This window comes from Lupinus angustifolius, chromosome LG04 (genome assembly GCF_001865875.1).
Source record: "Lupinus angustifolius cultivar Tanjil chromosome LG04, LupAngTanjil_v1.0, whole genome shotgun sequence".
NCBI classification, from domain to species: Eukaryota; Viridiplantae; Streptophyta; class Magnoliopsida; order Fabales; family Fabaceae; genus Lupinus; species Lupinus angustifolius.
The window spans coordinates 18,711,569-18,738,213 of record NC_032012.1 but is presented as its reverse complement, the minus strand read 5'-3'; the positions used below and the strand labels follow the sequence as shown (position 1 = coordinate 18,738,213).

The 26,645-nt window shown below is 33.0% G+C and overlaps 2 protein-coding genes across 2 annotated transcripts; both read left to right on the top strand.

Annotated features, from left to right (window-relative positions):
* On the top strand, positions 257-1,176 carry LOC109344864. The gene is made up of 3 exons (XM_019583595.1): positions 257-512; positions 654-751; positions 850-1,176. Exons 1-3 carry the CDS (start codon positions 259-261, stop codon positions 861-863), a joined length of 366 nt encoding a protein of 121 aa, XP_019439140.1. The 5' UTR covers positions 257-258; the 3' UTR covers positions 864-1,176.
* On the top strand, positions 13,833-15,180 carry LOC109346089 (peroxidase 65-like). The gene has a single exon (XM_019585460.1). It carries the CDS (start codon positions 13,961-13,963, stop codon positions 14,930-14,932), a length of 972 nt encoding a protein of 323 aa, XP_019441005.1. The 5' UTR covers positions 13,833-13,960; the 3' UTR covers positions 14,933-15,180.

Genomic DNA, 26,645 nt, shown 5'->3' with positions numbered 1-26,645 from the left:
CACCTACTATGTTAGGCAACATTCAACAAATGTCAGCAATTCAAGTTGGTAATCCACTTCCCTTGCAACCAAACGACCAACAATTGACATCGAATCGGGTTGATAATCCACCTACTTTGTCTAACAATGGCCAACAATTATCATCTTCAAGGAATGTCAGGGTAAGCTTTTAGTGACAATTATGTTCATAGCTATCTTGTATTCTTAAATTTAAGTATAATAACTTTGTACAATGAATTTTTTCGAACATAGATGAAAATGACTTTACCCGACAATGTTGGGACGATTCAAATTGGTGATCCAAATACTTTCTCAAACAACAACCAACAATTAGCATCAATTGAGGTTGGTAATCAACATCATTTTCCTGGCAATGACCAACAATTGACACCAATTGGAATTGGTAATCCACCTGTTTTGCAAAACAGCGACCAACAATTGGCACCAATTCAGTTTGGAAGCTTTCAAAACCCATCTCCTCAAGGAAATGAAAACCCTCCCCCACCACCAAGGTATGTATAGTGTGATATTTAATTACAATAACATAAACACATTTTAATGATTTCAATGTTATAAGGGTTATATTATACATTTACTAACCCGACCTATTACTTTCTCTCCTATATACAAAATGAAATTGGCATCAATTTTAGGTGTTTACAAAATTCACTTTATGATCCGATTTATGAGCAATTGGGATTTCCAGTGGATTTGACTTTGAGGATGTATCTGGCCTCCAAGCGTAACCGAGGTAAGTTTTGTTTCTAATTTTGTGTATATGTTCTTTGACATGTTTTATAGCATGTTATATGTAATATATATATATATATATATATATATTCATTTCAGGAGGTGACTCTTAGCATTTGCATTGAACAAGTGAAATGACTTCACATGAGAGCTACCGTTTACCAATATGAAACAAAAAATAGTGACACCTTTTATGGATTTTTGCATTATAGTTAATATTGATTGTTCGATATAAGATAATATGAGGAATTTAATTTATATTGCATTTTGGATTTGATCAAATTTGGATCATGTACTTGGTTTTCCTCATTTTTGAAAGAGTTAGAGTGGGATTGCATTTTTCTTATTGATGTATTTTTTGCTTTAATATAGTAGGCAATCTAAAGTTAGCTTGACGTAGTATCTTCATATGATTCATGTGTTAGATCCTACCCCTTATAGTCTGGTATTAATGGAATTTATTCTCTAAAAAATGGGTCACAAAGAAGGAAATAAACTTTTATAAGTCGGTGAGAATTTAATAGAAGTTTTAATTTTGAAGTTGGCGGCCACAAACTTTGTATTTGGTAAGATTTATTTACAGTAATTTTATTTAGTATGAATAATAGTTAACAATTTCCTTATTTGATGTTGAAACATTTATGGGTCCATATACCTGAAACATCATATCCATCATGGAAGAGAGAAAATGAGGTGAACTATTGGTCTTCTAATCGCGATTTCCCATAAATATGTTTTGCTTCTAGAAGAGATAGTCGACAAAATGTGTTAAGTTTTTTAACGTATGTATAGATAATACTTCTTGGAAAATTAGTTTTGCATAGTGAAATGAGAAGACTATGTTTACTTACAAAATGATGGAACATTTGTTTACTTTTTGAGAATTCACTATATCTATCAGTGTCAATTTTCGAATTACCCTTAATATGATTATAAATATCAATTCTTGAATTACAATCACTATGCAAGAGTTCGCATTTAACCATGGTCGTTCAACAATCACTACGTCAGAGTTGCAGTTCAACAACGTTTATTTTAGATGTATAACATTGTTTTCATGTGCTTCTTGTTCGCTTTCATGTGCTTCTTGTTCGACCATAGTAGTACATTGTCATCATTAACAACACTTCTCAAACGCTGTTGTATTGAATATATACCACATCGCATCACACAAGAAGTGCTGTCATATAGTGCATAAATACAACAACGCATCGTCCACAAAGCGTTGTCCATATAGGTCTAACATAAACAACACATTTTATAGGTATTATTAACGACGCTTATTGTTCCGTTGTTGTAATGCATATATAACAATGCATTATCAGAAAAGTGTTGTTGTATTATTCATAAATATTCTCAAACAACCCCATAATACAATAGCGCAACACACAATGCATTGTTGTATTTAGCATGTACAATAGCGATGTCTATAAAAAATGTTGTTGTATTGATCCTTTATAACAGCACATGTTAGGACCTCCCCTAAAATTCGTCGTTGATTTGTACAAATTAATACCTGCTTATACATTACAACATTTATACATTCTGAATAATACAAACACATTAATACAATACATACTATAAACAATGAATATAATGTCAATTATGTTTTGACAGAGTACATAATTACAAATAAAAAAATTAAGCAAATTACAAAGAAACAAAATTATACAAATTACAAACAATCAAAATTAAGCTATAATTATACAAAGACTACTTGTATACACTTTTTCCTTTTCTTTGATTGTTTTTGGCTTGTAAGATCATCCTTGTTTGAAGGAACATACTAATTCACCCAAAGCTCTTCATCGTGATCATCTCTTGTATATAAATCATCATTCGTAGTTGGTCCGCTCTCAAGCGAGTGATATGCCCCAAAAAATATCATCTTCATATTCTTGGTCATCAATATTATTGACGATTAATTTGTTAGTTAAAAGAACAATAAATCATTTCATATTAGTCGGGTCACTAACATAGAATATTTATTGAGCTTGTGATGCTAGAATAAATGACTCATCTTTATATCTTGGCCTATTAAAATACACCTACATGAATCCTAACTCATCAACTCAGAAGTCATTGGTGTTATCAACCCACATACAATAAAAATCTGGCATCCGAAACATTGTGTAATCCAATTCCATTTTCGTTCAATCATTTTAAAGTATGTCATGTTTGCATATATTGGGGTTCTATCTTTTGCACTTGACATGTGTAAAGTTCGAGCAACAAGAGTTACACCACTATTTTGCATTTTACTTTCATCATCTTGTTTTTTCGTATAAAATGTGAACCCATTAATTAGGTAACCAATGTAGGATAAAACATGAATACTTGGACCAATGACTAACCATTTCAATCTTTTGAAAATGAATGTGCATTTATATTCAACTCCTCATCAATGTTATTTCTTAGTCACTTTATGAAACACCGATTATGTTATTCGGAAATCCAATTTTCATTCTTACTTGGGTAAAACTTCATTAGCATCTCCTTGTGTATTTCAACATATGACTCATCTTCGTCGGCATTATGTAAAACATATAAGTGCACTTGCTCCAATTCGGTTCTTGTTATAGTCAATTTTTCATTCCCTGTAATGCCTTCACCAAATGTTTTTTTTGTATATTGAAGCTTCGGAATGCCCATGAAATCACCATCGGTAAAGTATCTGGTACAAAAATCAAGAGCTTCTTCAACAATGCATCGCTCGACAATACAACCTATGGTCTTGATCGGTTCTTCACATACCCTTTTAATGTCTTCATATACTGTTCAAAGGGGTACGTCCATCTCATATAGGAAGGGCCACATAGTTGGGTCTCTCGAACAAGATGAATGCTTAGATGAACCATTATGTCAAAAAAGAAGGTGGGAGATACATTTCAAGCTCACACAAAGTCAAAATAATTTGTCTTTGCAATGAAGTTAATTTCTCAAGGTCAATCACTTTGCTACAAATTTCCTTAAAGATGAAGCATAACCTAATTATGGTTCCTCGAACGTTTTTAGGTAGAATTGACTGTATTCCAATAAGCAATAAATTCTCAATAAGTACATGACAATCATGAGACTTAATACCTTTTAACTCGAGGTCTTTCATTGATACGAGGTTCTAAATGTTAGAAGAGTACCCCTCTGGAAGTTTAATACCATGAAGAAATTTACAAAATTCCATTTTCTCATTCCTCGACAAAGTATAAGCTGCTGGAGGTAGAAATGTACGTTTTCCTTCATAATCGGCCCCAATTCCTTTGTTATTCTTATACTAACCAAGTCTAAACTTGCATTCAAGCCATCTCTGGTCTTACCAGGGACATTGAGTAAGGTACCAAAGAGACTTTCAAACACATTTTTTTAAATATGCATCACATCGAGGAAATGTCTTACATATAACTCCAATATGACAATTCAAAGAAGATTGACCTTTTATTTCACTACTTTGTGACAATTTCTTTTGAAAAAAGTTTACCAAAGTTATTTTTCAAACCCTTTAGCTTTTGAAATAATTGGTCACCCGTCAAAGACAAAGGAACATGACCTTCTTCATTGTTTCCATCAAATATTTTTCTCTCTCATCGATAATGATGATCTAAATGCAAAAATATACGATGGCCAAGGAAGACATTCTTCTTATAGTGTTCCAACCTCATTGAATGAATATTGTCTTCACATAAAAGACATGCAAAATATCATTTTGTATTATATCCAAACAAATTACCAAAGGTAGGGAAATCACTGATTGTGTCGAACAATAAGGCCTTCAAGTTGAATACTTCTTCCCTATACATATCATACATATTTATGCTCGTCCTCCACATTTCCTTCAAGTATTCAATTAATGGAGCCAAACATATGTCTATGTCATTTCCTGGTTGTTTAGGTCTAGAAATTAACATAGATAACATCACATATATGCGCATCATGCATAAAGAAGGAGGTATGTTGTATATCACCAACATCACTGGCCATGTACTGTGGGAGCAACTTTGAATACTATGTGGGTTAATTCCATCCTTGATAATGCAAGGCATAGATTTCTTGATTCTTGATCAAAAATAGGATAGTCATGATCAATTTTTCTCTATTGAGGAGAATATGCAGGATGCCAAAGCTTGTCATCTTTAATCCTTTCTTCATCATGCCATATCAACGTCTTTGCATCTTTGGTATTGCTAAAAATACACTTGAATCTTGCTTTGATGAGAAAATACCATACAACCTTTTTGGGAACTGAATCTTCCTTCTTATATCGTGATGCATTACATTAAGGAAAAAACTTTAATAAAACATAGTAATTAAAGAATAAGATGCAATCATTTTCACAAGCATGTATCCTAGTATAGTCCATGCCAATGAAGCGTAACATTTGTTTTGCATCATAAGTTCGAGAAGGGAGCACATTATTTTCCGGCAATATCTTCTTTAGAAGTGCAAGCAAGTCGGTGAAACTCTTCTCAGTTCATCCATTAACAGATTTCAACTTATACAACCTTGACACCGCTGTCACTCTTGTGAATTTAGTACAACCATCCTATAATGGTTTCTCAACATCACTTATCAACTACTGAAACATCTCAGGACAATCCTGAAGATCATCTTCGAAAACATTTCCCATTTCCACGAAACGATCGTCTTCATATGCATTTGTGTAGTTGTCTTTCATATGCATCTCATCATCATAATCCACAACATCTCTCTTCTCACCATGTCTTGTTCAACATGTGTAACTTTGATCAATATCGTGACACACTAAATGAACTTTTAACTCATTTGGAGTAATTCGGTTTGAGTAACAACAACTTAAACAATGACATATAATTCTATTAGAGTTTTCAGCATTCTCAATTGCAAACCTAACAAATGATTTCACTCATTCTTCATACTCATTCATCAATCAATTGACACTAATCCATTTTCGATCCATTTTCTATTAAGAAAAAAATATAATGAGAATACATCCCTAAAGCTAAAGCTTGGAGTTAAGCTCACCAAGTAGAGCAAATACATTATTATGTAATTAAAGTGAAAGAGGTCGAAAACCTCAACTCAATACAAGTCAAATGAGTGAAATCACTTTCACTCATTTATAAGGAAATATTTATAACTTAATATAAGATAAATATAATGTGATTAAAAAGGGAAATCTTTATAAGGAAAACTCACTTTCAATTCGGTGTTAAATGCGTGAATAATGATTTTGAGGTTAAATGATGTGAACACTCAATTTTGTCACCTATATATAAAAATGTAAAAAAGTTAAAACAACGTACAAATAGAAAATTTCATTTTTTACATATAGATGAGTACAAACTATATCTCATTTGGCAGTTTGAAAACCATTGATTACCACTAATTTGATTTAAATAAAAAATTGTTTTAAAATGGATTAATGTAAAATGCACGTTACTACTGAAAGAAAATGTAATGTTATGTCTCTAGCCATTCTTGCAATTATATATACGGAAATCTCATTTAATTGATTGATTGGAATTCTAAAGTATCAAACCCCCTCAAAGGGTTATATATTGAGAGAACTTGCTACTTGGCGGAGGGGGCTAAGATGAAAGGGAGTTGGTTATTTGAATAAGATCAAGATTGAGAGGGTGGCTCTCCCTTGACAGCCATAAACAGCAACCACATAATAGAGAAGAACCCCCACCTTTTTTTCCTCACCCAATTCCAACATCATCACCCAACAATACTCCTACAACCCATATTGCGACCACAAAAACAGAAACCACCAAGACATCAACCCACCACTCTAAACTGTGTATTCATGAACCGTATAGATCCATGCTAGAGGACCAAAACAAAATTTGACCCCAAACGTCCAACTTGCTCCACACTTCATTCATCTCAGCTTCTCTCCTATACTACCACCATAAGGACAAACAACACAATCTCAAAAACCATGATCTCCTTCAAATATATTAACAAATTACTAACAACCCTTTGTTTGAGATACAAGGAGACCCAAGAACATTGGCTTCATGGCAACATCCATATCCTTCGTCCATCCTTTTCTCCTTCATCTCCAAGAGTCATACACGGTCCTCTTGTTGTGGTTGGAGTCCTCCAAGGTGTGTAGAGAAGAAGCACTAAATCATTATTTTATCACCCAAACTTGTGAATTTGTTCATAAGTATGAACAGTAAGTTATATGAGCCCAAGAGAGTCAATTGTGAACTCAAAACAACGCTCATCATGTCCCTAGATTAGGGGTTATGCTTGTTGGATGAGATGAAACCATTGGTTTGACCCTCACTGGTATCATTGGCAATTTGGATAAAACCCATGGGGCCCGCCCGCACATTTTAGGTGGGTATGGCATGACTATTGTGTCCATCCGCCTTAAAATGTCCACCCAACATGCCCTTTTTGCCTATGGGCATTTCAAATGGACGAGTAGGGCGGCCCATGGACATCAATGAACACTAAAATAAGAAATTTGATGGGTCAAGTATGACAAGAGTAATTCATGTTCTCATCACTTGAGTGCATATAACAATTTTTCAAAATATAATATCTTACCAATTTAATATATGTCCGGTTTATACAAAACAAGATGTTATGGTTTGTGTTTTTAATCCTAGTGCAAAACAAGTACTATGTCAGTTTTAGATTTTTTTTTAATTTAGGGCGGTCCGCAAGCCCGCCCTGTCCATGTTTAGGGCGGGCAGGACATGATATTTCATGCCCTATTTAAAAACGGGCATGCCCATGCCCGCCCTAATTTTGGTGGGCATTGTCTGGACATGGGCAAGGCGAGCAGGGCCGCCCTAATTGCCAATGCTACTCACTGGTGGTGCAATTGCCATGAGAGTAGTGTGTGGTGCAGAGAGAATCAAGAACCCTCCAACAATATGCTTGGAGAAGGATTGCTATGAAAAATAATATTCTAACCCTTCAACCATTGATGATAAAGGGAATGTTCATGTTGGTAATACTCAAAATATGGTTGTTATAAAAATTAGAAATGATGGCGTGACAACCATTGTTGTAGGGAAGTGAAATATTGCAGGCTATAGGGATGATCATGCAAGGAATATACTTGAGATACTTTCTCTAATATCCAGGTGACAACGTTCAAAGGTAAAGGTGAAACATTACATGAATAATGCTATTGTGTTGACTAATGCAAGTTGCAAAGTTGACGGTTGGCATATTCATATATGTTTGGATAGAGTAGTCTTTGTCCATTCATTACACATTCAAGTGTATCTTGTGTGGGACGTAGCAGCATGGGCTTTACTAGGAAATAAGGTAAGTGATCTAAAAACTCAACTCCACTCCTTTGATGTTCATGTTAACTTTCATGAAAAATCTATGTGCTTGGATATTAGTTTTTGTTCATTAATTTTAGCATGACTTAGTTTGCTAATGTGATTACAATTATTGATTACAAGATTTTTGTTCTAAAATACTAACTATCTCTTTTAAAAAATTATTTAATTTCAATAACTACAAAAGAATTTTATGGAGTTTTTATATTAAGGTCACGGTTCAAGTCGTCTCTAACTTCTTTGAAAATGGAAAGAAGGTCTACGACCAACACCGTCTCTAAGCTATTAATTCTATATATAAACATAATTCAAAATGATTTTATCATTTAATTTCATATATAATAAATAATTCTAAAACTATTTTATCACTTAACTTTATAATTATAAAAATGATGGAACACTATCTTATTAAACAAATTAATTATGGAATTTTTACGGTAAGGTCATGGTTCGAGTCGTCTCTAACTTCTCTGAAAATGGGAAGAAGCTCTACGACCAACACCAACTCTAAGCTATTAATTCCACATAAAAATATAATCAAAACCTCTTTTACCCAAATGAATTTTATGAGATTTTTATAGTAAGGTTATGGTCCGAGTTGTCTCTAACTTCCTCGAAAGTGGGAAGAAGGTCTACGATCAATACCGCCTCTAAACTATTGGATCCATTGGATTAAAACAATCATATACTAAATATTTTTAAATCCACAAAATCAAATTCACAAAATCTATCAATACCAAAATTGAGTGTTATGGAAGAACTCTCCATTTAAATATAAAGAAGGTAAGTACTCAACAGCGTTTTTCTACGAATGCGTTGTTGAATTAAATGTAATCAACAACACATTGTTAAAGAAGTGTTGTTGTATAGGTATAACAATATCACATTCATAAAAAAAACACTATGGAAGAACCCCCTACTCAAATATAAAGAAAGTAAGTATTTAACAACGTTTTTCTACGAATACGCTGTTGAATTAAATGTAATCAACAATATATTGTTAAAAAATGTTGTTGTATAGGTATAACAACAGCGCATTCGTAGAAAAGCGTTGTTGAAGACTGTTATTCCTAATTCTACACAATTAAGCACATAACAGAAAATAACCTAAATGCATATAGAAACAGAAGAGGACAACAAACTGAATGCATACAGAAACATCAAATCACAACTATATGAACACAACTAAATTTCAACTAAATTTATATATTGAAGATTAATTACAATGCAATATTACATAGACATATATTACATACACCAAATCATATACATTACGTTGAACATTAATTGAATTCCCTAAGCTACAATATGTGCAAAAATCTACTATACTTATTTGCCAACAAAACTAAGTACAAACTTTGACCAATGTTCTCTAATCTGATTGACTTGATCATCTGTATATGATTAGCCAACAAACTGATTTCATTAGTTGGTCATTGTTGAATGATCTCCTTCATGAATTTCAACATGTAATAGCTGCAATATACCTTGTTTGTTTAGCAAGGGATCTACAATTAAAATGAAGTAAACATATAAGTATAACCTTAGTTAAAATATGAATACACTATACGTATAATTGTTTGAGATGATTTGTGTCAATACCTTTATATGAGTCAACTTGATTTTGTGTTGTTGCATCATTTTTCTAGAATGATTAAAGCCTCTGTAAACTCTCACCACACTAAACAATAGAAAATGTACTTAATCACAAAAAAACTAGGAAAGTAAAAGTATAACTAAAAGTTTAAATGAGTAATCTACTTACTTAGAAAACAATTCTTTCATAGCGAGGTAGTTGTCCGGATCACCATGTGTCAATGAGTCAAATTAGTATATTTCTTCATTGACCCGATTGATGACAACCAAAAGCCAATGATGACTAACGATTAAAGCCTCTTCAACAACGCTTCTTAAGGGTTGCGCTATTGTTGTGTATCTAACTGTTTACTACTCATTTTCATGAACACATCAACAACGCTTCATGGATGATGCGTTGTTGAATATAATATAATTGACAGCGTTATCTTAACTATGCGCTGTTGAATATAATCTAATTGACAATGCTATCTCAAATATGCGTTGTTGAATAGATTCTATTAATAGAACTATCTTAATTATGCACTGTTAAACTGAACTCATTTTCCAAATTAATAGCGTATTCGTAATTATGCGTTGTTAAATTAAAATTTTATATTATGTGTCAAAATATATAAAACATGAATATACGTTAATTAACATGAAGTTGTCATGAAGTAGATTACTATATTATTGTGTTTATTAATATTAAACTGCAAAAATGTTAAACATTAAGTTTTGTTAATTTGTTTTTTTGTTTATTAAGTTTTGTTAATTTGTTTTTTGTGTTTGTTAATATGAAACTGCAAAATATTAAAGAAAATAACCATTCAAATAAATAACAAAAAAATAGAATTTAACTTTCAAAATAATTTTTTATTTTTCATTGAAAGAGACAAAATACATTATAATGAACTAAATAATTTGGTAGATTACAATGAATCAAATGAAGAAAATCAATGAACTAAATAATTTACAAATTAATTATTCATTTAATGCAAATATTGTATAACAACCACTTTAATTTCTTCTGAAATATGAGTCATTTTGCCAAATCAAAAGATGTTAAAGACCTCCTTGACAAGATTTCAATGAAGGAAATTAATGACCCGAATGAGAGAAATCAATGAACTAAATAATTTATAAATTAATTCTTCATCTCACGCAAATCTTGTATAATATACACTTTAATTTCCTTTTAAAATCTTGATTTAGTAGATTACAATGAAGAAAATTAATGAACTGAAAGATTTGGTAGATGAATGAACTAAATAATCTACATATTAAATCTTCATCTAACACGAATCTTGTATAACAACCACTTTCCTTATGAAATCTGGGTCCTTTTGCCAAATTAAAATATGTTAAAGACCTCGTTGACAGGATTTTGAAACAGAAACACAACTTTAACACTTTTAACACTTCAAGTTGTTGAGATATATTGTCTGCTCTCTTTTTGGTTACTTTGTGTTTTCTTCCTCATATCTTCATGAACATACTTCTATAGAAACACATACTCTTACTGATGAAATAGAACATGAATTGAACCACAATATTTATAGATGAGAAACAACTAATATTTCAACAAATAAAGAGACGCATAACCACTCAACCATTAATATTTCAACAAACGAAGAGATGTATAACCACTCAATCATTAATATTTCAACAAATAAAAAGACACATAACCACTTAAAAAGTCGTATAAAATTAACAACGCATAATTAAGAATTGATTAACAGTAACATCGCTTTCTATCAAATACGCCATTAAACATAACTCATTCAAGCCAGCGTTAATGTTACTGATGTTCAACATTGTTGTGTAAAGAATGTGCTGTTGAAGTTACACATATTGTCAGCACTTGCTTTAGTATGCGTTGTTGATGTTCTTCTGCCTTGTTTTCAACAACGTCGTTCAAAATTTCATTGTTAAATGATCGTTGTTTATTACGATATCTGGTATAGTGAACACCTGCTAGTAGAACGCTACTAAATGTAAGGTGGAAGAGACTAAATGCGCTCGTTGAAGCACGTGCTTATATGTAATTGGCAAATATACATTCAACAATGCTTACTATAATGAGTATTGCTCATTGTTTGCCTCAAAGATTAAACAACGCTCCTTAAAATAAAATTTGTTCATTTGCATTGATTCAACTTCGCTATTTATAGTAAGTATCATTGAAACTCGTGACTTTTTTTATAACTTTGCATACTTTTTTAAGGAAAAAGTAATTGAATATTAAAAAAAAATTATGAATAAATTAGATAATTGCTACATTTTCTAATATTAAATTATATATATATGAATATTTAATAATAACTTTAAAATACTTCTAGCATACGTATTAATAATTTAAAAATCTATGTAATTAATCTACTAAATGTATGCATAAATGTTTAATTTCTTTATTCAAAAAATAATAATCAACAACATTCATTAAAGGAAATATTGTTAAATGTATATCTGCTTATTATATTTAACCGTATTTGCTTCAATGAACGTTGTTAAATTTCATAAGCGGAAAAACATTAAACAACGCTTGTTGTAGTGGACGTTATTGAATGTCAAAACCAAATACATTCAACAATGTTCACTTCAATGTGTGTTGTTAAATGTTAAGTATAAACATTGAGTGTTACGAGTGTTCAAAACTCAAAATCTCATATACTTTCCTCTACACTCTCAAACTTATGCACAAATTGAATAATATGGTCTTTTAACTTGAGAATCGATTATAAATCGAAATTTTTTTAGCATATCGTCCACCGTAATAAAATGTGACCCTCATTAACAACATGTACTTTTGTACCTTTAAAACTTTATTTATTAAAACAAAATTTTATTTTTTTGTGTCTGATAAGAATTCATCTTGCTCCTATACATATCCCCAGGTGCAACATGGAATTTCAAACTACATAATGTTGGATGACAAAGTAATTAACTCTAAACGTTTAATTTGATTAAAATTTTAGAATTTATTTAAAATGATAGAAGGGTAGACAAAGAGTCAACATTAGTCATTACCTCATTCTTGCTTTGATAAATAATAGAGAGATTACTAATAACCGCAATCGCTTCTCCGCTCAAAGAGAAATGAATCAACATTAATTACTTGCCGCTTTCCACTTTGATAAATAACACCTGGAATATTAAAATCCACAATTGTTTCTCCACTCGAAGTGAAAGAAAGATGTGACACAAACTATACCTCCTTATTGAATCCTCATAAATTAAGAATAATTTTAGTTGTTCTTTACAGTGAGAAATATCATTCTTATTCTTATTTTGATCCTACAATTTTCTCACACTTTTATATTTTATAACAACAAATAGTTTCTCTCTCTTCCTTTTACCTTTGGGATCAAACTAAGCAAAATAATTTGTTTTCGTCTCTTCCTTTCTACTTTTGGGACCTACATTTTTTTTATCATAATAAACATAAGAATATTCCATAAGGAGTATTCTTAATAAATAACAATCTCACATTGATAAATGAGTGAAGAATATTCTTTTTTGAATAAGAATACTACAAGAATTCAGTGTTCACTATAATAACACCAACTTTATATCATATAATAATAATCTTGAATTTCTGTGATTGATATTTCAATAACAAATTAGTGAATCAAGTTATATAAAAAAATAAAAATAATAGCAGTTAGTGAGTTGAAATTTTGAGCTGGATATATAATTTTTAAAATATATGATACGATAAGAAATTTAGAATGTAAATATTATCAAATTAATATATAATTTGTTTAATTTGATAAATGTAAAGTCTCTTGGATTTTTTAAGTTTCTCAACTTTTGTGTGTTATGAAAATAGAACTTAACATAAAAGTTTTACAACCACCACTAACAATTACAAAGTGAAGAAAAATGAGACAATGTAAATGACTCATAAAATATCATTTTAACTTTTAACATGGTACATTTTATTTCATGAGGATAAAAGAAAGGAGTGGGAAGAATTAATATAAAGCTGTTATTGAGCAAGCTAACACAATAATGTTTCATTTCATAATTTCAATCTCCAATTTCTCTCTAATCCAACCAAAATAATCAAGTTAATTGAGCAAGCAAAAATAGCAAACTAACAACCAACCAATTCAAATGAATTTAGAGTCACAAAATTGTTAACAGAAAATCTCCTCAAACCCCTCTCATCCACACTTTCCACCACCTTTTCTCCCTCCTCACATTGTTCCCTAACTTAGAACATTTTCATCCCTTTGTCCTTCCCAAAAGGGGTTCACTTTCTCTCTTGCAAACAACCCAAAGAGAGAGGAAGAAAAAAAGACTAACCTAGAAGAGTCTCTCCCTTCCTCCCTCTACCCACCATGGCTTATTATCCTATCCTCTTCCTCTTATTCCTTACCCTTCCTTTCTCTTCAGCCAAACTAACCCTTGATTACTACAAAGCAAAATGCCCTGACTTTGAAAAAATTGTAAGAGAAAACGTGTATACCAAGCAAAGTGCGGTTCCGGCCACCGCGCCTGGCCTCCTCCGAATGTTCTTCCATGATTGTATCACAGATGGTTGTGATGCTTCTATCTTTATCTCCTCAAGCGCCTACAACCCTCATACAGAGCGTGATGCTGACCTCAATCTCTCCCTCTCTGGTGATGCATTCGACATTGTTTCGAAGATCAAGAATGCCCTAGAGTTAGCATGCCCGGGAATTGTTTCATGCTCAGACATTCTTGCACAAGCTACAAGGGACCTTGTTAAGATGGTTGGTGGACCATATTATAAAGTGAGGTTAGGGAGAAAGGATAGTAGAGATTCTGATGCGAAAAGAGTTGATGCTAATCTTCCAACTACAAAGATGACAATGAGTCAAATCATTGATAAATTCACTGTAAAGAATTTCACTATTAGAGACATGGTTGCTTTAACTGGTGCACACACTATTGGATTCACACATTGCAAGGAATTCATTGATAGGATCTACCCCATAATTGACCCGACCCTACACCCGAAGCTTGCTATTGGTTTGAGACATATTTGCCAAAACTACACTTTGGACACATCAATGGCTGCTTTCAATGATGTTAGGTCACCAAGCACTTTTGACAATGCATTCTTCAAGAATATCCTCAAAGGGTTAGGGCTATTGACCACAGATTATCTTTTGAGTGTTGACCCAAGAACAAGGCCAATTGTGGAGGAATATGCAAAAGATCAGCAAGCGTTCTTTGTAGATTTTGCAAAGGCAATGGAAAAGGTTTCTGTGTTGGGAGTGAAAACTGGTAATAAAGGAGAAGTGAGGAATAGATGTGACCAATTCAACAATAATATTCATGCATAAAAATAACTGTAAGAGTTTTATTATGTTGTTTTGATAATTTTTATTTAAAGGGTGTGAAGGAGAAGATGCAGTTATAGTTACCCTACCCAATGTTTTGTGATTTGGTGTTGCTATTGATTTGTACATGGGGTAAACTATATATACTATAATTATGTCAATGGAAAGTTCACCTTGTGAACATATACGACCTTGTGTTGTAGTTTTGACTTTTGACATTAATATTATTCAGGATCAGTATGCTTTCAAAATTTTGATGTGATCCTGAATTATTCAATAGGAATATGAGGATTTTGAGTGTTGGACAAATAGATGGAAATTCAGTGAATGACTATTATGAAGAACTCCTAAATCAACCTGATAGGTTGAATTCATCATATCCTCTATCTATGTATGTGTGATTAAGATTAGTTTTGGCAGAAATGTTTATATTTTTCTGTTAAAATTGAATTTTAGTTTTTTTCGAGATAAACATTTTTCATAAAATCCAAAGAAATGATCATATAAATGTAATTACTTTTTTTTTACAGAAAATTGTTTAAAAAATTTAAGACTAAAGAAACGGGCCCCTAATTTCCTAGTTGCAGCAAAGGCCGCCATCAAGGGAGATTACAGTATGAATTTTTTTAACTCTATAATCCTTAAAAAATATAAATAATTACCAATCCCCAAATAATCAGAAAAATAGATCCAAATAACATTGATATTATTGTATCTCAATTAATGAATTTAAAACAGACTTTAGAGATTTAAGTAGCTACACTTCAAGGAGTTGCATCCGAAACCCCAAAGGACAAGGGTGAGCATGAGTTATTTGATTGAGTAAGGCTTGTCCCCTACTCGATCCTAAATATTGATCGAGTTAATTTTTGAATTTGTACTAGGTCTAAACCCGAAAATTTACTTGATTTTAAATATTGTTTGGGCTAATTTTTGAACACAAACGCAACCCAATTAAATATAATGCATTTTATTTGTTTTAGATAAAATCTTCCAAATAGTATCACTTTATGTGTATGTAGTTGGACATATAAAATGATGCATATGTAAATATTTTGCGACATTTGAATATGTGTATATATCGTAAAAAAGATTAGAGAACTAATGACATAAGAAATGATATAGGTGAATCTCCTAAATTGCTATAAAAAATAAATATATGTTTTAATTAATTATTTTTAGAAATTTAATAGTGATGTTACGACTCGTGTTATATATTGCTTCATGCTTCGAGTTGAGAAACAATTATGGTCATTAATATCTCTGCTATTTATTAAAGCAGAAAGTCAGTTAAAGATCAATGCAGTCTCTTTTGTTGTTAATTCATCTTCGACCAATTTAAATAATTTCTTTTAAAAATCAAACCAAATAATCAATTTTCAATAAGAACTATGTATCATTTTGTTAGGTGTGAAAATTACCTTAATTCATAAGGATAATTTAACACATTTTAATTCTAAGAACTTCCTTTATTTACTCATTATTGAAATTTTGATGTTAAATTACATTAATCCTATGATTTGAGTTTACATGATGTTTGAGGACTGAAAAATGACAAAATGGACAAAGAATGGTGTCGAATGGCACAAAGCTTGCAAAGGACATAAGTCAGTCGACTTGCGCCAACACAACAACTAAGTGTGGAAGACACGCCAAGCACAGAAACCAAGGTAAAGGGTCGGACCAGAAAAGGAGGTGCACTAAGCGTACCGCTTAGCACCTAGTGTAGGTACCAAAACACATAAACATAAAAAGAGGTCCAAGATGCAAAAAAAAATGATGTATTGGATCTCTTATTTAGTAGGTAGGGGTTGGTAACTTGTTTTAGGATGATTTCTAATTCCCCTAGTTCTTAGATTCATGAGTTAAAAATATGATGTAAAAGTGAGAGAATATGACTGGTGAGGTTATTGTATATTTATGGAGAAACCCACACTTCTTATGAACTATAATTTTCTCAATTACTCTTTTATCTTATTATGTATGAAATTGATTAGCTAGGTTGCTTTCTTACTGTGATTGTTCTTATTATTCATCGATGTAATATTTGGAATTTAATATGAATAAATTGAAGTTTGCTTTTTATGAATTATTGTCATCATATGCTTACTATGTGGTTGACAAATTGCTTAGTATGTTTTAGGAAATAAATCTAGTGAAGAAATTTCGGTTCAATAGTCCAATGCATGTAATTCATCCTTTTTGCATATTGCTAGACGTAATTTTATGCTTAATTGTCAAAATGCATGCCTATGTTCATATGATTGCTAGACATAGATTCATGAAAGTATTGACTAACTCTCAAACTAGGTGGCGACGTGGCGTAGACTACTTGACATCATCTAACTTAATTTTATCATTTTACTTGTTATACATAGAACTATTTTGGTAAAATGTTAGTATAGGTCAAAATATTGGCGGCTAACACAATTAAGGAGTACATTAAACTCAACTCATATGCATAGATTGCTAGACATAGAGGTGTGTATGTGAGTATGCATTATTTGATCTAATGCGTAAGATTTTTAGCTTTATTTCATGAGTTGCTAAATTGACTAAAGTATTAGCTTTTATTAGTTTTAAGGTCCAATATTGTGTAAAAGTCATACTTGATTGTTTGCTTGATTCTCACCAAATTTACTAAAAAGAATATGAAGTCAATCCCACATCTAAATTCGAGTATCTTAAGTTATTATAATTTCACATCTCAACATAACGATATTGAAAATCCTTTTGAAAACCAGCTTAGAATAATGATTTAATTGTTGAAAGTCTAGATTTAGCAAGTCTTTGTGGATACGATAATATATTACCCTTTTACTTGTTTGTGATACTGTTGGTAGTTTTTATACACCAAATTGTCGGTCAACACATTTTAATACAAGCACACAGAGTGCTAATACCTTATTTTATCTATAGTAGACTCCACAACTCATAACTCATGTTTAAAGACCATATTATCTAATTTTGTCATAAAAGATGTTTTTCTACATTTTAACCGCAAAAAATATAGTGATGACTCCAAATCATTTGAGAGAAGTCAAAATTGAATTATACTTCTTCCTTAGTCGTATAGTTAGTCTTCAATTGAAAATCGAATCGCAACAACTGTCATATTTGTTATTTATTTATTGAGTGTGTAAGATTTTCTATATTGTAAGCAAACAAGTATATTTACTCGATTAAAAATAAGCAAACATGTATATTTATTTGATAAGAAATATGTCTCTAACTCTTTTTTGTTGAGGGAGATTTTTCATAAAGTCCCCAAATTATACTCATTGATTTTTGGTATTACTAAGAATATCATCTCACCATTTTGAATAAAGAACTAATATTTTTCGAGGTTTGTGACTATACTTTCCAGCAAGTATCGTTCTCAAGAATCGAATCATTGACCTTTGGTCATCTTGGAATTTAGTAAATCTTATACCATTAAACCAATACATTGTTGATATTATAGCCATGGATGGATGATTCCTTAAAAACGACTTATTTTATAATCATGTAAATTATGGGTTCACATCTGTTGTCCCACAGTTTGTGTCATTCCATGTGTCATGAGTTTGTGATTGGTCAAAAAAATATTTAATAATTAAATTTTAACTTAAATATATTTTTTCTGACTGATCACAAGCTCATAATACTTAGAGTGACACAAATTATGGGACAACAGATGTGCTCCCGTACATTATAAGTCTTTTCACATCATTTTACCATTTTCACTCAATTTATCAGCTAATTTGACCAAATATGTTAACTTATCACTATTTAGCCCCACCTCCTATTTTTCAGGTGATTTTCCAAACTACAATCAATTTCTCAACCATCAACATTTTTCACTCAATTTTATCCAACTCAACAAAAAGAAAATAAGGTACACGTTATTATTTGCTAAATTAGCTTTCTCTTACTCTAGTTAAAGTCATCCAGGTGTACGCGTTGCACTAAGCACCGCGTTTAATGTGGTGCCGAATTCCTATAGTCTAATCATTTATAGTTTGGCTTTCACTCTACCAAATGTCAACCTAAACAAAACAATTAATTCTGAAAACGTTGCTACTCTTGACTTGAATGATCACAAAAACCCAATTAATTTGCTATCAATTTAAGAGAATGTGACACATGTTTATCTCAGATAAAACAGAGTAATTATAGAGAAAATGACTATGACCCATAGTGCCCATTTTGATAAGATCATTGATATTGGTTCAATCCCATAATGATTGAAGGGAGCATGCGATACAGGAAGGTATTGAAGCTTTATATATTATATAATGCCATTTGTCACGCTAAGAGTACATTTCATGAATGTAGACAAACCCCACCGAAAGACTGGGATTTGTAGAGGTCAGGAATATTTCTTCTTTGGGTAGTTAGAGTTAGGTGAATCGAGATCATTTCTAGTATTGGAAACGATAATGATACATGGCCCAAACAATATTTCATGATTCTAATTTTAATTTATTTTTTAGCATATATTACTTGTTTACCAAATTTTGATTGTATCTGTTTGATGAATATTAGAGCTTAATTATATATTTTTGAAGTTGGAGAAGGTGTGTTCCTTACCTAATATTATATCTCTAATCAGACTATAAATACCTAATCCTAAATTAAGTACAGTTGATAGGGATAGAGAATAATTGTAAGAAAATCGTTCAAGATACATGTTACTGAAAATACTTTGCAAAAACTTTAGATAGACAAATAAATCTAATTAGTTATATTATAAAAATATAATATAAATTTCAATTCTATATTCATGATAAACTCCAAGCCAGACCCACTGAATACATTTCCATAGGGTATGAAAAATATATCATTCACAAATCAATCGCTTGTCCACCACTATCATAAGCTATTTTTAATGAGACATTGTTTTCCTTGCGCACTAATGAAGTTCATCTTTTAATTTGACAAAATGGTTTTTCTACATTATAATTGAGGTTCATAATATATTAAAAAGTTTCGCTTACAATAATCATAATAAAAGCTTAAAAATGTTTACATACAAAAAATAATTTATAGCTTTTTTTTAATGAAAAATTATATTATATTAATAAAATAATACAAAAGACAATTCAATGCACAAAACTTTTACCTAGCCGAATATAAGGATGATAGATATACTATAGAAATAACATATTAGAATAAATCAAAATGATAATGAAATGGAATAATCCTAACTATGGAAGTCATTTGACAATACCTTATATATGTGGTTTGTTGGAAAAAACTATACTTTAAAGTCATACCACCTCAATACATATATATGTGCTAAAATAATAGAATAGAATAAATCAATTGGTCGGCTATGCCAGCTTCGATTCTTGATCTTTATGTGAATCATAGCATATGGAAGAAAGGGGAAGCGGGATTAGTTTAATTGTTTGGCATTCCATAATCTTGTTTATCTCACTTCTCCAGAAAGAGAAGGGAAATTTGATTATTTAATGGGTCTTTTGGAATTTATTAAGGTAAGGATAAGACATTAGTCCAAAAAAATTATTTTGCCATTGATTTTTCTTGTGGGTGAGTCCCTTAGGTTGCATTACTTTTTGTATTTGATAAGAATTCCTGATTTATATACTGTTCGAGTAGTCCTTATACTCTCTTATTAGTATAAGCATCTGCTCATAAAAAAATAAAAGCTTAAAATATAAATCGAAATAACTAATGGAACCACCCTAGCTATGGAAATCATTTGACGAGACCTTATATAATTTGTTGAGGAAAAATATAATTGAGGAATTCTATCTCCAAAACAATTAGCAATAACATGAGTCTAAATTTAAAGTTTAAACTATATATGTATAAGATAATGAGTTAAGTGTTGTGGAAATACTTTCCAATATGCACCTACCGGACTAGGCGAGTAGTAACTTTTCACTCATGATTAAATAACATCTTTTTAGCTCATGATAACTGGAGATAAATTGGGTCCTGACTTTGATATCATATTGAACAAGAAGCATGAATCATGTGACCCCTTGGCCAAGCAACCAAAGCAAAACACTATCGCCCAAACATACCAGCCTCGGTCAGACAATGACTGAGGAAACATGACCTTGACCCATGACCTTGATCGAGACAATATAACCCTGACTCATGAGGCTCCGCACAAAACTGACAGAGACAAATAAAATATGGCACATGGGCCTGACCGTGAAAACATGGCATTGGCGCATCAGGCAGACCAAGACACCATAGGCTTGGCGCATCAATGCGTAGGCTTGGCGCATCAGTGTCTGGGCTAGGCACATCAGGAAGACCAAAACAAGCAAGGCATGGCGCATGAGCATGACCGAGACAGAATGGTCATGGCGCATAGTTCATGGAGCCTGACTGAGGAGGGCGAGTCACACAAACCAGAACAGACAACCTTGACTTATCATGATGAATTTGGCTAATCCTTTTAAATAATTCAGATATTTTACTTAGACATAATTGTTAGTTAGAATTGTTGGATATTGAGGGAATAAATAAAACAAATAATTTGTTAAGTTAGTTAGATATCATTGGGATAACTTGTTTCTTAAGCAATAGTATTATGTAGTATAAAAGGAGCCTTACGGCTTCCAAAATAATCTATGAAGAAGAGGTATTATTCAATATATTTTTCACAATATAGTATCAAGAGCTATACTCACATAATTGTGAATCCCTCTCTTTAGAAACAATTCTTGGTCAAGAAACCTGACCAAAGATAATCAAGAAGGTTATCATCTGGTCAAGAACTCTGACCATGGATTCAAGAAATAGTCCAAGCATACACTCAAAGAAAGAGCAACGTAGAATAGAAACAATGGCACAAATGTTGAACACAAGATCAGACCAAGATCTACAATTGAGCATAAGCAACAATGATATTCAGCAAAACCTCTACTATCTCCATCCAGGAGAAAATCTAGGAGCAATCCTAACAACACCACCTCTAAATGGCAGCAACTATCATTCATGGAGCAGAGCTGTGAGAAGTGCATTATCATCAAAGAACAAATTCAAATTCGTGAATGGGACAACCAATGCACCAAGCCCATCTACACCGGAGTATGACATATGAGAGAGGTGCAACAACATGGTTGTCTCATGGATAACAAGAAGCATCTCCCAACAAATTGCACAAAGCATTTTATACATTGACAATGCTCGAGATCTATGGCTTGACCTTAAGGACAGATTCTCCAAGGGAGATGATTTCAGAACTTCAGACTTGCTTCAGGAGTTGTACTCCATGAGGCAAGGTGACAAAACAATCTCTAACTACTTCATTGAGATAAAAACTCTATGGGAGGATCTTGAATCATTAAGGTTAATGCCCACTTGTACTTGTGTGGTAAGATGCAACTGTGGAATGATCAAGATGATGAAAGATCAAAGAGAGAATGAGTATGTGATTTGTTTCTTGAAAGGGTTGAATGATGAACTCAACACAACAAAGACTCAAATCTTACTCATGGAACCACTACCTCAGATAAATAAAGCTTTCTCCCTACTAATTCAACAAGAAGGATAGCTAAGTGCAAAATCACCAAAGACTCTAATAAAATTTACAAATGATAGATCCACAAACAAATTTGACAACACACCTCAATGGAGAACAAGAAAAAATGGACAAAGGAATGGTTTCATGCAGGGCAGAGGGAGAAGCACAAGTAGAGGATTCAACAATCAAAGAGGCAATGGAGTTAAGGTCTGCACCTTCTGTGATAGAGAGACACACCACAGATACATGTTATTTCAAACATGGTTTTCCCCTCAAATCCTCAACAATCAAGAACAAGACAAGATGTAGGATCAGTCAACACAACTAGTACTGAACTTGCACACAAGAAGGATGCTGAGTCTAAGGCACTTCCAAACAATATTGAAGGAAACAAATTCCACTTTGGTGCTGAGCAATATGAGCAATTGGCAACCTTACTCAAGAGCATCAGCAAGCCAAATGGAAATCACAATGTGAATCAGCTTACAGTAGATCCTGTCAATGCACAACAAGGTAACCAAGATAAGGATGGACATCATCAATCAGGTAACAATATATACTGCAAAATGGATACAGGGGCCACAGATCATGTGTGCCCTGACCTGTCCACATTTGATATTCACCACAATGTTAAGCCAATTACCATTGGTCTGCCAAATGGCAACATAGTCTTGGCAAAGATATCAGGGACAATAAACCTCACTAATTCATTGACATTGCATAATGTTCTCTATGTACCTTAATTCAATTTTAACTTGATTTCTATTCATAAACTCACTAACTCCTTACACTGCAAACTAATCTTTGATAGCTCCAATTGTTCTATTCAAGATATGATTACCTTGAGGATGATTGGATATGCTGAAGTGAGAAATGGATTGTATATGCTTAAAAGAAGTTTTAGAAATAGAATAAGTAGAATTCACAATGTAAATAGATCAGAAATTGTTTCATTCTTTGACTTGTGGCACTTCAGATCGGGACATCCCTCTACAACTACTTTAAATTGAATATGCAAATCATGTTCTTATGTTAAGTTCCATGATAGAAATATATGTGATTACTGTCATTTAGGAAAACAAACTAGGCTTCCCTTTCCTCTAGAACTGAGCATGCCTTTGATTTGGTCCACATGGATATATGGGGACCCATATCACATACCTCCATACATGGCCATAGGTACTTTCTTACCATTGTAGATGACCACACTAGACATACTTGGCTCTACATCATGAGGGCCAAGTCTAAGGCAAGAACCATAGTTCAAGACTTCATTAAGATGATACAAACCCAATTTGGCAGTATGATTAAGGTCATAAGGAGTGATAATGGAAGTGAGTCCAATATGCCAACACTTTATAGTGCCAATGGCATACTACATCAAACCTCTTGTGTGGAGACTCCTCAACAAAACTCAGTAGTGGAAAGAAAGCATATACACCTCCTAAATGTCACTAGAATTCTTGTTTTTCAATCCAAGATACCAAAATCCTTCTGGACGTATGCAGTACAACATGCAACTTACCTCATAAATAGGCTCTCAAGCCATATTCTCCAAGATAAGACCCCTTATGAACTTCTACATAACAAGACCCCTAACCTGATGGAATTAAAGTTTTTCTGGTGTGTATCTTTTGCATCCACTCTTGCCCAACATAGGTCCAAACTTAACCAAAGAGCAAGAAAGTGCATATACTTGGGCAACAAGCAGAGCACAAAGGGCTATATGTTGTTCGATCTCCAAAATAGAGAGACTTTCGCCTCTAGGAATGTAATCTTTCACGAACATATATTTCCTTATAAGGCATTAGATGACAACAACATACTACACACCCTTGCCCTTGACCACCAATTCAAGTCATGCTGAACAAGGTGAAGACAATATAGAGATAGGCCATTCTGACCAAGACCCCGAACCAACAAAACTTCACCTAAACACATTAGAAGATCTACCCGTCCAAGGCAGACACCAACTTATCTACAAGACTTTCAGTGCAATTTATCTTTACACAAAACTTCAGGTAAGGATGTGCACCATCCTCGTTCATTTGTCTTGTCTTCCCTGACCATTTCACCAACCCACCTAAAACATGTGCTCTCTATTACCACTACTACTGAGCCTAGATTTTACTACCAAGTCATCAAACACCCTCACTGGATAAGGGCTATGCAAGATGAATTAAATGCCTTTGAGCTAAACAAAACTTGGACACTTGTTGACCTTCCAGCTAATACAAAACCTAGAGGTTCTAAGTAGGTTTACAAAATTAAGTATAACTCATATGGCTCAATAGAAAGGTACAAGGCTAGGTTAGTGGCAAAAGGTTATAACCAAACCGAAGGCATTGATTTTCTAGACACTTTTGCTCCAGTGGCCAAGCTGACCATTGTTAGATTACTTCTTGCCATTGCAGCCTCACAAAACTGGATTGTTCACTAGTTAGATGTCAATAATGCTCTCCTATATGGATAGCTAAATGAAGATGTCTATATGGAAATACCATAAGGTGTGGTATGCATGACACAAAACAAGGTATGCAAACTTCATAAGTCCTTATATGGGCTAAAGTAGGCTGGAAGGCAATGGTTTACTCGATTAACCAAGACCCTTGTCTCATTGGGATACACACAATCCCACCATGATCACTCTTTATTCACCAAGGCCATAGGTACGAAATTTACAGCTTTGCTTATATATGTTGATGATTTAGTATTAGCAGGAAATGATTCACATGAAATATCACATGTCAAAAGCTGCTTGCATAACCATTTAAAGATTAAAGATCTTGGTATTATAAAGTACTTTCTTGGATTAGAAGTTTCTAGATCAATTGCAGGTATCACCATATGTCAAAGAAAGTATGCACTAGACATCTTATCAGATACAGGGTTCTTGGCTTCTAAACCAGCTCCAACATCAATCATCAAAACAACAAAGCTACATCAAGATGATTCCTCACCTTACCATAGAAGACTTTTAGGAAGGTTGCTATACTTAACTAACACAAGACCAGATTTAAGCTATGTTGTCCAACAACTAAGCCAGTTCATGGCAAAACCCACCACCATCCACCATCAAGCCCTTACTCGAATTCTGAGATATATCAAAAGCAATCCAGGTTAAGGCTTATTCTACTCTTCCACCTCTCCTCTACAATTGAAGGCATTCAGTTACTCAGATTGGGCAGCATGCATTGACTCAAGGAAATCCATCAGTGGTGCTTGTGTGTTCTTAGGCATCTCTTTCGTTTCATGGTAATCCAAGAAGCAAACCATTGTAGAAAGATCATCTTCAGAGGCAGAATCTCGAGCACTTGCAGCAACCTCATGTGAAATACAATGGCTAACATACCTACTCATCAACTTCCAGATTCCATTCATCAAACCAACATTGTTATATCCTGACAACAATTCAGCAAGGCACATAGAACTCAACTCAGTCTTTCACGAAAGAACAAAATACATTGACATTGATTGTCATGTGGTTCATGAAAGACTCCAATCTAAACTCTTCCACATTCTCCCAATTCATACACACCAACAACTTGCAGACATTCTTACCAAACCCTTAGATCCATCTCCTTTCAATTTCCTACTTAACAAACTGGGAGTAATTAATATATACTCTCTAGTTTGTGGGGGGATATTGAACAACAAGCATGAATCAGGTGACCCCTTGGCCAAGCAACCAAAACAAAACACTATCGCCCAACTACACCAGCCTCGGTCAGACAATGACCGAGGAAACATGACCCTGACCCATGACCTTGACCGAGACAACATAACCTTGACTCATGAGGCTTCACACCAAACTGACTGAGACAAACAAAATATGGCACATGGGCCTGACCGTGAAAACATGGTATTGGTGCATCAGACAGACCAAGACACCATAGGCTTGGCGCATCAGTGCGTAGGCTTGGCGCATCAGTGCGTGGGCTTGGCACATCAGGAAGACCAAAACAGCCAAGGCATGATGCATGAGCATGATCGAGACAAAATGGTCATGGCGCATAGCTCATGGAGCGTGACCGAGGAGGGTGAGTCACACAAACCAGAACAGTCAACCTTGACTTATCATGCTGGATTTGGCTAATCCTTTTAAATAATTCAGATATTTTACTTAGGCATAATTGTTAGTTAGCATTGTTGGTTATTGAGGGTATAAATAAAACAAATAGTTTGTTAAGTTAGTTATGTATAATTGGGATAGATTGTTTATTTAGC